This window comes from Hordeum vulgare, chromosome 3H (genome assembly GCF_904849725.1).
Source record: "Hordeum vulgare subsp. vulgare chromosome 3H, MorexV3_pseudomolecules_assembly, whole genome shotgun sequence".
NCBI lineage: Eukaryota > Viridiplantae > Streptophyta > Magnoliopsida > Poales > Poaceae > Hordeum > Hordeum vulgare.
Window position 1 is genome coordinate 197,695,717 of NC_058520.1, and position 13,322 is coordinate 197,709,038.

General features: G+C 43.1%; 1 protein-coding gene across 1 annotated transcript; it reads right to left on the bottom strand.

Annotated features, from left to right (window-relative positions):
• Positions 1 to 411: 411 nt before the first annotated feature.
• On the bottom strand, positions 412 to 3,262 carry LOC123443506. The gene is made up of 3 exons (XM_045119894.1): positions 3,004 to 3,262; positions 2,871 to 2,923; positions 412 to 712 (listed from the first exon to the last, which is right to left on the bottom strand). The coding sequence occupies exons 1-3, from the start codon at positions 3,092 to 3,094 to the stop codon at positions 593 to 595; spliced, it is 264 nt and encodes an 87-aa protein (XP_044975829.1). The 5' UTR covers positions 3,095 to 3,262; the 3' UTR covers positions 412 to 592.
• Between the last annotated feature and the right edge of the window lie 10,060 nt (positions 3,263 to 13,322).

Genomic DNA, 13,322 nt, shown 5'->3' on the forward strand with positions numbered 1-13,322 from the left:
ATCTTCGCCATCAAAGTGTTGCTACTCTTTCCAAACATTGCTTCGAACCAAAGTGTTAATACTCTTTCCCAAACATTGTGTCTCTCTCCCAAACACTGCGACGCGTCGCACGCCATGTCAGGAGGGAGGTCAATTTCTAGCCCCGCCAAGCCTCTGCAGGCAGAGAGCTCACGACGGTACGTCCACATGATTTAGGGCGGAAGGAAGCAAGCAGGTGAGACTCAGCTCAAGAGACTTTTCCAAGGCAGAGAGCGAGCAGGGATGCGGATGGCTTTGGCCTTTGGCGAATTGGAAGTTATACGGTTTTTGAAGACTGGATAGAGTGTTGTAATCCCCAAAGCGACAGTCTTTTAGGAGAAGTTTTTTGGAGAGGCTACAGATAATCTAGCCTTTCAGCAACCCGTAAACAGATTCACAGGAGAAAACTTGGATTTCACAGAACTGGTAACAGATTACAACAGATGTAGGGTGAACTAAACATACTCTTCTAACCATCGATTTGGAGTCTAATTTCTTCATGAAAGCATGATATATGGATCATTTTACACTCATCTTATATTGTGCGTCACAGTAAGTAGCATAAGCCTCCAGCCTACTGCTTTGAGTTGGAAGTATCCGCGTCGGACTTCACTATGCTGAGGTCGCCACCTTCTTTGCTAGCTTTATTTGCAGCTTTTATTTCGTTCGCGTGGTTGATGAACTTTGTGAGGTCCTGAAAATTCAAGAATCGTATTGATTGTTAGCAAAAATGAAATCGATATACGAACCACATTATAAGATCATTAGCTAAATATAATCCTGTAAATTAGAAGTTATGATAAGTTCAAAGGCCTGATTGCACACTAGTTGGCTCACAATATGTTATTGTCAACTAGTTGATTCACAGCATACTGTTAAACTCAAATGTCAAAAGATCACACTGCTGGTCTTATTGGATGGGAAGTATTGTAGTGCGGCTTACAAAGGAAGGAGAGAGAAAATGATGTTACCACGGTATGCACACTCTGTGATAAAGAACACAGATAGACTGTAAAGAAAATAGAGAAAAACTACCTTAAATTATGGCTATAATGAAAGACGCTACAGAAACGACAATAGTGAAATCTATAAACAGAACCAATTGTATCCTAGGATTTATGCCTGTGTGTATATGGGTATCTTCGACAATAGATACAACAATGATGATCACTGTCGAATGGGTAAACTCTAAACACCCAACGCCTTTCTTGCACTGATGGAAGGGGTTACAGATATTACACTGATTTATTGGAGCTCAGAACACAGAAAAAAGCATACAACATCATGCTAAATAAATTTCAACCGAAGTATCGGTAGTTCAAAATATTGTCTTCTTCATAGGTTAATTATCATCCAGTTTTCAGGCTGGATTATTGCGATTATGAATTGGGATCGCACTTGTGAATCAAGTTAGTCATCCTATATAAAGGATTATAATGTAACAAGTTTAAACAATCAAAGAAATAATCAAATAAACAAAAGTTCTCTGAGCCTCAGACACTAGCCATGGAGGAGCCCTGTCGCTGGGTACCCAAATTATCTCATCGTGGATCAAGATTCATAACAGTATGGCGCTACAAACTTTACATGGTCAAATGAAATACCAATCTTGTTGTAATAAATGGAAATTGGAAAATCCAATGAAGCTAACATGGCAAGTAGTATGAATGTATGGATGAAGCTAGAGCTAAGTAGATATGTACTCCCTCTGTAAACAAATACTCCCTCCGTCCGGAAATACTTGTCCTAAAGATGAATGTATCTAGACTTATTTTAATTATAGATACATCCATTATATCCATTTCTAGGACAAGTGTTTTCGGACGGAGGGAGTATAAGATGTTCTAGAGACTTGTGCCAAGTCTATAGAATGTAACAAATATAAGATGTTCAAGAGACTTGTGTCAAGTCTCTAGAACGTCCTATATTTGTTTACAGAGGAAGTAGAATGTCGACAAGCAACACAGTTCTCGAATTCCACGTCAGGTGTTACAGGAGATAGGCAAGATATGAATTTGGAGGCATCCTGAACCATCAACTAAAATACAACAGCTAGTAAGACGTAAGACATACTAGAGGTGTTGGCAAACAAACTCAGAATCAGTCAGTTCAGATTGGCATCCGTGGCAGCCTCTCTATAGTCTATACAACCGCCTCTGGTCTGGTGCAACCCAATGACATCAACCAATGTTGATTTTCCTAAGGCCTCGTTTGATTAAGGCCTCGTTTGGTTAAGGCGGATTGGGGAGGTTTTGAGAGGGAGGGATTTCAGGGGATTGGGTGAATCCCTTTGTTTCACCCAATCCTCTCAAATCCCCGGGGTTTTGCTTCCACTAGTCCCCCGAGGAGGGTTTTGAAACACATGAATAGGAAGGGATTGAAGAGGAACGGAGAGGATTGGGCTAAGCAAACCCCTCCTACTAAATGGGCGCGCAAGGATCTGTGGGGTTTCTGGGCCCGTCGGGGATTTTCCTCTCAAACCCTCCTCAACCCCCCTTAACCAAACGAGGCCTAAGGGGGATTGTGGATGTTTTGAGAGGGAGGGATTTCAGGGGATTGGGTGAATCCCTTTGTTCCACCCAATCCTCTCAAATCCCCGGGGCTTTGCTTCCACTAGTCCCCCGATGAGGGTTTTGAAACACATGGATAGGAAGGGATTGAAGGGGAACGGAGGGGATTGTGCTAAGCAAACCCCTCCTGCCAAATGGGCGCCCGAGGATTTGTGGGGTTTCTGGCCCTTCCGGAAATTTTCCTCTCAAAACCTCCCCAATACCCCTTAACCAGCCTAACAGAAGAAGACGCATCCCGACTCATGATTGATAGGGCGATAAATTCACTAGCTATTACCATACCTTGTCGGCGTCCATGTCCTTGGTGCACTTGGTCGGCTTCACGGCCCTCTTCCCTGCAAGAATCCATCAACAAGCCAATCAAACAAACAATCAACGAAGAAGAAAAGCAAAAGCAGTCGGCTGGGGCACAAACCTTTACGGATGTGGGGCGCCTTGCCATGGCGGCTGGGAGGGATGGACTTCTTCTTGGTCTGCCCCTTGAACATGGTCTGCTTCTGCGTCATCTTCTCACCTTCTTGGATCGAGCAGTCGCCGCGGATTGTGGTGTTCGGCAACGGGGATTCTCGGATTTCGGCTGAAACGTAGAGCCCCGGCTATGGCGGTCGGGGATACGCGGCGGCTGCGTGCTTGCCTAGGGTTTCGGCTTGGCTGGGGAGGCAGCCCAGTTGGAGGCCTTTTCTGGGACGAAGCCCGGAACATCTGTAAAAAGCCCATTTTTCTCAACAAACAAAAATCTGTAAAAAACTCATATTGTAAAATTATTTTACTCCCTTAGTCTTAAATATAAGTATTTTTAAACGAACTACATATAAATGTATATAGATGTATTGTAAAATATAGATTATTTATTTTATTTTGTATGTAATTTATATTAAAATATCTAAAAAGACTTGAATTTAGGAACAAGAGAATATACTGCAAAAAAGTTGTTATACTATAATGTGTGTTTTGGCAAAACGAATCTTTAAGAACCATTTCTGGTCAGTTGCGGAGCCCACTAGCTAGAGTTGAATTTACAATAAAGTCCTTGCAAAATAGCACAACACACCCTACAAGCAAAATGTAAATTGCAATAGGGTCCTCGAGGAAGGTCCCTCCAAAAGAGCACAACACACCTTAAAATAAAAATGTAAATTACAATAGAGTCTTCGAGGATGCCAATGACGACATCGTCGTCCTTGAACACGACGTCGGTCGACTGCAACCCAGTGTGCTTCACGGTGCTACTCGACATGCTCCGGACGGGCAGCCTTCATATCCTGTCGCACCTCCGAGATAAGTTGCTCTACGGTACATAGGTGCTCTACTACGACTTCCTAAACCACGTCCACATCGTGCGATGGGACGCCTTCGATAGCAATCGGTTTGTGCTCCGCGTCCTTCGTACCCTGTAACGCACATCGCCTACCTCGACGTGTCTCTCGTCTTCAGGGGCACCTTCAACAGCGACCAATTGCGCCTCACGTCCTCCATGCACAAGTGACGAGGCAAGTGCTCGAGCGATCAGTCACTCTCCACATCGCCGCGAGTGAGCGGCTCGGCAAGTGTGATGACGGGATGGTCACCTTCTCTGCCATCTCGCGGGACCTCCTTCGCATTCTCCTTGCTCATGCTCATCTACGCATGTCGCTTGCTCCGGCGTTGACTCATTTATTTAGCTAAAAGATTGACCCGAAAACTTCAAATATGGGGCATGTAGGTGCTAATATGCGGGGATCTGCAAAATATTTTATGGGTTCCGTCGTTTTGCGGGATGTATTCGGTGCGTCTTTTTTAAGCTTTACTGCAAATTTAAGTGTTTGACCACTTTTGCGGGATCTCCTAGAGATACTCAAATTATGTACTCCCTGTGTGGCTTTAAAAAGATGGATACTAGCATCCGGAGTCAACATTTAGGGCTTGTTTGGGACTGCTTTGCTCCATCAAAACTAGCTTCCCTTTAAAAAAACTTGTCTATAAAAATCACCTTCACTGCATCAAATCCACTTTGAAGCAATTTCATACAAGAGTTACAACTCCATCAAAGAGTAGTTTATCATATTTGGGCTAGTTTCATCTTCAAGAGTGGAAAAATTGGCAAAAGGATCCGTTTGCTTGTGGGGAAAAGGAAGGGATATCCACTTACTGATGGCAGTGATGGAGAACTTCCCTCCAACTACAACTTCTAGAGTTTTTAGAGCACTCCCTCAAGAGCTTCACAGAAAAGGGAGTTGTTTCCCCGATTCTAGTTTTTTGCGGAGCGACATACCATGGAGCTACCCCGTTTGCTTTGTGTTTTCTAGAATAGAGCTGAATTTTAAGGAGCATACCAGAACAGGCCCTCAAGAACAAACTAGTTAATTTTTCATGTGTTGCAACATAGGCAAACATATTTTGATGATTCAATATAAATTACGACTCTCTCAACAAAGATGTCATGAGTGTTTTTTCTCATATGGCGAGTCCCACATCGACGTCGTCGGGTAGGATCATGTGGAAGAACATGAAAGTAATTAAAAGGGGACGAGAGATTTTAGGAGGAACCCACATAAATAAAAAATAGTTATTTATGTTATTGACAAAACCGGAAAAGAAATGACACTCTTCATAATTAATTGTTTCTTTCGTCCAACGCTAGATGATACTTTTCATAAATTAATGAATGTTTTTTTTGTTTCAAGGGAATGAGTAGGTCAACTAGACAAGAAAAGCAAAATTTTAATTTGGTTCAAATTGATTTAAGTTACTCTATAAATATTGGTTTTGTTTTCTCCAGCATCGGTTGAGATTACCAAAAAAATCTATAAAAAACCAAGGCGGGATGGGCAGTGGGGAGGAAAAAGAAGGCTCGAGGTGAGGCGAACCTACCAACTCCTTTTTAGTAGTAGAACTTTTTTTAAAGGAATGAGTAGGACATGAGAAGAAAAGTATCGATTTGATTCACATTATTTCAAATTACTCCATATACTTGGTTTTTGTTTTGTGCGGTATTGGTTGATGTCGGTGTTATGGCCCAGGGGTGCCTTATCTCTCTTGGTTACGCCCTGTTAGAATAATCTGAGTCACGTCATCAATCTATCAAGGACCAAACGATCACGCGAGGACAACAAGCATCAGCACATCCACGGGCCTGACTATGGGCCCTCCTCCCTATGGTAGCGTTAAAATACTGCACCCCAACCACCCGGACGCCAGCACACGTCGTTTGTTCCCTCTGCATGCATTTGCTATTATGTTGTCACATGTTACATCGTGTGTCTATTCCATATCATAGCAAAGGTTAATAATACAAGTGTCCTAGTCGAATACATCTCCATACCTTGTAGACATATTCGACACAATTCCAACTAACTCCACCTTGACAAATATTCTCTACCATACTGAATTAGTCTATGTGTGAAACTTTCATGTACATTAGATTTGAGCTTATCCCATGAATAAGGGTGTTACTTACACACTTCATATGACTACACGTGCAATTGTAGTCCCTTCTTCTCTTCTTCACAGTTAACACTCGGGAAAAATCAAGTTCCTCTTTCCTTCGGTTTGAATTCTCAACTTTCGGAGTATCCGTTTAACGTCACCACACACCGATCACGGATCTGCATGAAAGTGAAATGCTCACTTATTACGTGCCACACATAAGAGTTCTTGAATTCAACATCCTCGATCTTTCATCGTGTGATGGTAGTTATCACCTCCAACGGGGTGGCGGTGGGAGATATGAGGACATAGTGGTGGTGCGGGAAATTGGCACGACGCGACGTGAGGGGGGTGGGGGCGTGATACGTCTCCATCGTATCTACTTTTACAAACTCTTTTGCCCTTGTTTTGGACTCTAATTTTCATGTTTTGAATGGAACTAACCTGGACTGATGCTGTTTTCAGCAGAATTGCCTTGGTGTTGTTTTTGTGCAGAAATGAAAGTTCTCAGAACGTCCTGAAAAATTACGGAGATTATTTCTGGAAAATATGAAAAATCCCTGCGCAAAGATCCACCGGAGGGGATGGGCCAGTGGGCCAGAAGCCCTGTAGCCGCCACCCCCTGGTGGCGGCTAGCAAGCTTGTGGGGCCCACGTGGGTCTGCAGCCCCCAATCTCAGCTCTATAAATTCACTTTCGTCCCAGAAAAAAATAAGAAGAGAAGATTTCATCGCATTTGCGATACGGAGGCGCCGCCACATCCCGTTCTTCATCTGGAGGGCAGATCTGGAGTCCGTTTTGGGCTTCGGAGAAGGGAAATCGTCGCCATCGTCATCATCAACCTTCTTCCCTCTCCAATTCCATGAAGCTCTTCATCGTTCATGAGTAATCTATTCGTAGGCTCGCTCGGCGGTGATGAGTAGGATGAGATCTATCATGTAATCGAGTTAGTTTTGATGGGGATTGATCCCTAGTATCCACTATGTTCTGAGATTGATGTTGCTACTACTTTGCCATGCTTAATGCTTGTCACTAGGGCCCGAGTGCCATGATTTCAGATCTGAAATTATTATGTTGTCACCAATATATGTGTGTTTTAGATCCGATCTTGCAAGTTGTAGTTACCTACTATGTGTTATGACCCGGCAACCCCGAAGTGACAATAACCGGAACCACTCCCGGTGATGACCATAGTTTGAGGAGTTCATGTGTTCACCAAGTGCAAATGCGTTGGTCCGGTTCTTTATTAAAAGGAGAACCTTAATATCCCGTAGTTTCCTTTTGGACCCCGCTGCCACGGGAGGGATGGACAATAGATGTCATGCAAGTTCTTTTCCCTAAGCATGTATGATGACACACGGAATGCATGCCTACATCACATTGACGAACGGGAGCTAGCCACATATCTCTCCGTGTTATAACTGTTGCATGATGAATATCATCCAAACAAATCACCGACCCATTGCCTACGAGTTTGTCCCACTGCTGCTGTTACTTGCTCTGTTGTTACTTGCTACTGTTGCTACTTGCTACTGTTGCTACTTGCTACTGCTGTCACTACTGTTGTTCCTTGCTACTGCTGCTACTCGTTACACTGCTGCTACCTGCTACAATTTTGGTTCATTGGTCGTTGACTGGAAAAGACAATTTTCGTCAACGAGCAACTTCTCGCGCCATTGATACAATCGTTAGGAATAGTCTGTTGTCAACAGATCGTTTCTGACACCGTTGTTATCATACTACTTTGTTGTTGATACTTTGCTAGCAGATATTAATCTTTCAGGTGTGGTTGAGTCTGACACATTCAGTTGCTAATACTTGAGAATATCTCTCACTTCCTTTCGGCGAGTCAACAAATTTGGGTTGAATACTCTACCCTCGAAAACTGCCTCGATCCCACGCGCTGGTGGGTAATTGCAAGACAATTTCTAATTGTTGAGCAATCGAGAATAGCAGTCGTCCACCCATTGCTGGAGATCTGCTAAACAACATTTTTCTGGCACTGTTGTTGGAGATTGCCAACCAACATTTTTCTAGCGCCGTTGCCGTGGAGGTATTGCTATATTCTCTGAGTCACTTGGGATTTTTATCTGCTGATCACTATGAAGAATCTGAAGGATCCAAAAACCAGAGTTTTGCCCTCAACTACGAGGGGAGGTAAGGAATTGCCATCTAGCTCTGCACTTGATTCACCTTCAGTTATGAGTAAGTTTGCAACATCACCTGCTGCTAGAAATCTTGATATGTCGCCTGTGCTTGATGATGCTTATGATACTCTAGAGATGCTATGCCTGATACTGCTTTGCCTGATACTGCTAGAGATGTTATGCCTGATACTGCTAGAGATGCTATGTCTGATACTGCTTTGCCTGATGATGCTAGAGATGCTATTATGCCTGATGATGCTATGCTTGATACTGCTAGAGATACTACTTTGCCTGATGTTCCACTAGGGGTGTTCCTTGATGCTCATATTGCTAGAGTTACTGCCAATGCTCGTGATGCTTCTGAAACTACCGATACTATTGAGATAGAACCTGCTTTTGCTCCTGCTAGATCTAGCTCTCCTAGATATGAATTGCCTGATATACCTGAGGGTTACGTTATGGAGGAAGAGATAGCTGAGGATTTTCTTGCGTGTAAGGATGCCTATGACGCTGAGAAATTACTTCTCAAGTGGAAGGAAAAATCTCTGAAAGCTAGGATGAAATACGATCCGAAGTTTGCCACTTCACCTATCTTTATCACCGATAAGGATTATGAATTCTCTGTCGATCCTGAGATAATCTCTCTAGTCGAATCTGATCCTTTCCACGGTTATGAGTCTGAGACGGTCGTAGCCCATCTTCCCAAACTACACGATATAGCCACCCTTTTCAGTAGTGAGGAGAAGATCTGCCACTATTATATCCTTAAGTTGTTGCCTTTCTCTCTAAAGGATGACACTAAAGCCTGGTGCACCTCTCTTGCTCCTGGATGTGTGAGTAGTCCCCACGATATGGTCTATTACTTTTGTGAGAAATATTTCCCTGCCCATAAAAAGCAAGCTGCCTTGCAAGAAATATACAACTTTGCTCAACTCCAAGAAGAGAGTCTCCCACAAGCTTGGGGGAGGCTCGTCCAGCTACAAAATGCTTTGCCTGATCATCCTCTTAAGAAGAACGAGATACTTGATATCTTCTATAACGGACTTACCGATGCTTCTAGAGACCACCTAGATAGTTGTGTCGGATGTGTTTTTAGGGAACGAACTGTAGAACAAGCTGAGACCCTACTGAATAACATCTTGATCAATGATAATGCTTGGACTATTCCCGAACCACCTCCTAATCCAACTCCGAAGAAAAGAGGTATTCTATTCCTCAGTCCCGAAGATATGCAAGAAGCCAAGAAATCTATGCAAGAGAAAGGCATTAGATCTGAAGATGTCAAAAATCTACCACCTACCGAAGAGATCCATGGTCTCGATAACCCGATACAGGTAGTAGAAGTGAATTCTCTGCGTAGGTTTGATGAGAGTGATATTCCTTTTGACAAACCTGCTAGCCTATGCTTTGATGAATTTGACAACTTTGTTGCCAAACAACAGAATTTCAATGATTATGTTAGCAGACATTTGGAACAAAGTACTCATATGCTTAGCCATTTAAGTGCTTGTGTAGACAGAAATGTCAATGATCTGAAGCTTCTGAGTAAACATGCCTCTATGATTACTACTCAGGTAGAACAAGTACTTAAAGCTCAGAATGACTTGCTCAATGAATTAAATGACAACTCTGTCAGAGTCATTACTAGAGGAGGCAAAATGACTCAGGAACCTTTATATCCTGAAGGCCATCCTAAGAGAATTGATCAAGATTCTCAAGGAATTAATGCTGATACACCCAGTCATCCTAAGGAGAAGAAGAAGGATGATAGGAACCTACATGCCAGTTCACCAAATACTGTCACACCTGAAGAACCTACTGATATTTCTGCGTCTGATGCAGAAACACAATCTGGTGATGAATATGAACCTGGTGACAATATGGACAGTGATGTTCATAATAATGCTCCACCTAGCAATGATGAGGATGTGGAGATTGAACCTACGGTTAATCCTGATAACCCACAGCCTAAGAGATACGATAAGAATGACTTCACTGCTAGGAAGCATGGTAAAGAAAGGGAGCCATGGGTTCAGAGACCTATGCCCTTTCCTCCTAAGCCATCCAAGAAAAAGGATGATGAGGATTTTGAGCGCTTCGTTGAGATGATAAGACCCATCTTTCTGCAGATGCGGTTAACTGATATGCTCAAAATGTCTCCGAATGCCAAGTACATGAAAGATATCGTGACTAATAAATGGAAGATACCAGATCTTGAGATCTCCACCATGCTTGCCAATTACACTTTCAAAGGTGGAACTCCTAAGAAACTTGGTGATCCCGGAGTGCCCACTATACCTTTCTCCATTAAAGGAAAGTACGTAAGAACTGTCTTATGTGACCTTGGAGCCGGTGTTAGTGTTATGCCGCTCTCTCTTTATCGTAGACTTGAATTGGATAAGTTGACACCCACTGAAATTTCTGTGCGAATGGCCAACAAATCAACTGCTTTCCCTATCGGCATTTGCGAGGATGTGCCTGTTGTGGTTGCTAACACCACTATCTTAACAGACTTTGTTATCTTGGATATTCCCGAGGACGATGCCATGGCTGTCATCGTCGGAAGACCCTTTTTAAACACTGCAGGGGCTGTTATAGATTGCAACAAAGGCAATGTCACTTTCCATGTCAACGGTAATGAGCACACAGTGCACTTTCCGAAGAAACGATATCAAGTACATTGCATCAATGCTATCGGAAAGACTTCATCGATTATTATTGGGAGCTTTGAATGCCCTATTCCTCGTGTCAAGATGAAGTATGATTTGCTTGTTGGGGAGATACATATCCCCATTGAGGTGACTTAGTGGCTATTCGAAAATTCTCCGTTCTCTCTTGCGATTCGAGAAGGTTTTGTCATGAGGACTTGATCAAACCCATTGACGAAATTCTTTCGATGACCATGAAATGGATGAATCAAAGAGTCACATACCTCTGCTTTGAGCTTTCACTTTCTGTTGCTTAGAAGAAAAATGATAGATTTAGTTTAGCTTTCCCTGTTTTCTGTTTTAGCGTCCCGGAGAAAAATACCCCGAAAATAAAAGTTCTCCGATGGTCCTGAAAATCTAGTATGATTTTTTCTGGAATATTTGAAAATTACTGGGCCTAAGAGCTGGCCTGGAGGCCTGACCAGTGGGCCACAAGCCCTGCAGCCGCCGCCCCCCTCATGGCGGCTAGCAAGCTTGTGGGGCCCACATGGACCCCCTTCACTCATTTCAGCTCCCATCCTCTTCTTCCACCTCCAAAAAAAATTGTTTCGCAGCTCAAACCCGTGTTCTTTCTCATTTGGCTGTGATTTTCGATCTCCTTGCTCAAAGCACCATTCTCCGAACCATTTTGGGGAATTACTCCTTGGTAAGTGACTCCTCCATTGGTCCAATTAGTTTTTGCTCTAGTGCTTTATCCTTCGCGTATTCTTGCTACCTTGATGACCCTATTCTTGAGCTAGAAATGTTGATTTTAGCTGGTCCCAAGTAGTTTTAGCACGTGGTACGGTCTCTAGGCACTAGTAGGAGTAGTTGCTACAAGGTGTGGTTGGTCTTCATTCACTTTTCTCTTGAACCACAAAAATTTCAGCAAAAGGAAATTATGTTTAGGAGGAAGTTTCATGGTGGTTCCTCAAGTAAGAAGGGTCCCCGTCTTTCTTTTCGGGAGCCCGAACCTTATCAACTAAGGGACGCACCGGTACAACCATGTGAACGGCCTTCCGATGAGTTCATGATCGAAGCAGGCTTCAAGGATGAGTTTGATACACTTGTCCGCAATGCCGTGTTAGAAGAATTCCTCTGAGATAAATGTGAATAGTATGCTATGTTCACTGCCTCTTTCGTGCGTAGATTTAAATTTTCAGTTGGTCGTGACTCATCCATACTGTTTGATCTGTATGATAAATCCTACACCATGGATTTGGAGGATTTCAATAGGATTTGCAAGATACCCGATGGGGGTAGTATTAATGATCCTTCTAAGTCTTCGGTCAGAGACTTTGTCTCCAGTATAACTGTTGGAGAAACCCGAGATATCACGCAAGCCACCATAGGAAGCATCCATTTCCGTACCTTGCACTACTTTGCCCTCTTCATAGGTAGGTGCATTAACGGCAAGGGTGCACATTGTCACCTATGCGCTTCCGACCTTAGTATCCTTAAGAGCGCAGTAACAGGTGACAGGAGCTTCAATATGGGAGCTATAATAGCAAGGAGGCTGAATAATAATGCCATTGAGGGGGATTTCTTTGGTGGAATTTATGCTACACGCTTAGCAAATTTTCTTGGAGTATCCCTCCGTTCAGAAGACCCTCCTCTCCGTACAGCCTACCTTGACCGTGTCGCTCTAACACGCTACCAGTTCCTTGAGAGGGATCATGGATCCCTCCTATACCGATTGATATTTAACCGACAGCGTGTTTTCCATATTACCCTTCCTGCTCCTGCTTTCTTTGACTTTCAGGTAAAACGACGATACTAAATAACCATAGGAGAGGCAGAGGAGTATGAGAGGGAGGCGACGGCTGCTCGACTTCGTGAGGCAGCTATTCAGGCAGTGGCTGCAGCACTCCCTATAACACCCATTATGATTTTGGGTTTCGCCAGGACCATCCTTGGGAGTAGACCAAGCTAGGCCAAAATCCTAAGCTTGGGGGAGTACGTGTTCTCACCGACATTACATTCATGCTTATGCTTTCACTTTGTTAGCCAGTGTTTACACTTTGCCACTGTATTATCCATGCTAGTTTATTTCGTTTTCTCGTTTTGTGTCCTTTTGAGAAAACCCAAAAAGATTTTTCTTTCTTCTTTTTGCTTGTTGGGAGCTTTCCCGTGTAAATAGTTTTCTTTTTCTTTGGGTCAAGGTAGAATATATTGGTTACAATGTTTAGTGGCTCTTGCAAGCATACCTGTTTAGCTTTCAAAGAGCCATATTACTTTGTCGTCTCCTTTGTGTTTGCCTGCAGATTCAGCTTAGTCCAATGCACAAGCACTCTTATTATTGTTCAATCGTTCGATCGTGCAAATGAAAGACAATAATGATGATATATGGTGAAGTGACTCAGACTGGAAAAGCTGGTATGAACTCTATATATTTTCTTTTTGTAAATATGACTAGCTTGTCATCCCAGATTTAGCTTTGTTGTGAGAGAACCTTATTTGCATTGACAACTTAGAGATCATAGTTTCTGATGCCAT

What these genes read in the sequence shown, in the direction of transcription:
- LOC123443506 (XM_045119894.1), bottom strand. Translation starts at nt 3,094, where the DNA reads ATGACGCAGAAGCAGACCATGTTCAAGGGGCAGACCAAGAAGAAGTCC. An exon ending in GGCGCCCCACATCCGTAAAG is followed by an intron (nt 2,924 to 3,003) that starts GTTTGTGCCCCA and finishes GGATTCTTGCAG; the next exon opens with GGAAGAGGGCCGTGAAGCCG. An exon ending in AGGACATGGACGCCGACAAG is followed by an intron (nt 713 to 2,870) that starts GTATGGTAATAG and finishes TTGAATTTTCAG; the next exon opens with GACCTCACAAAGTTCATCAA.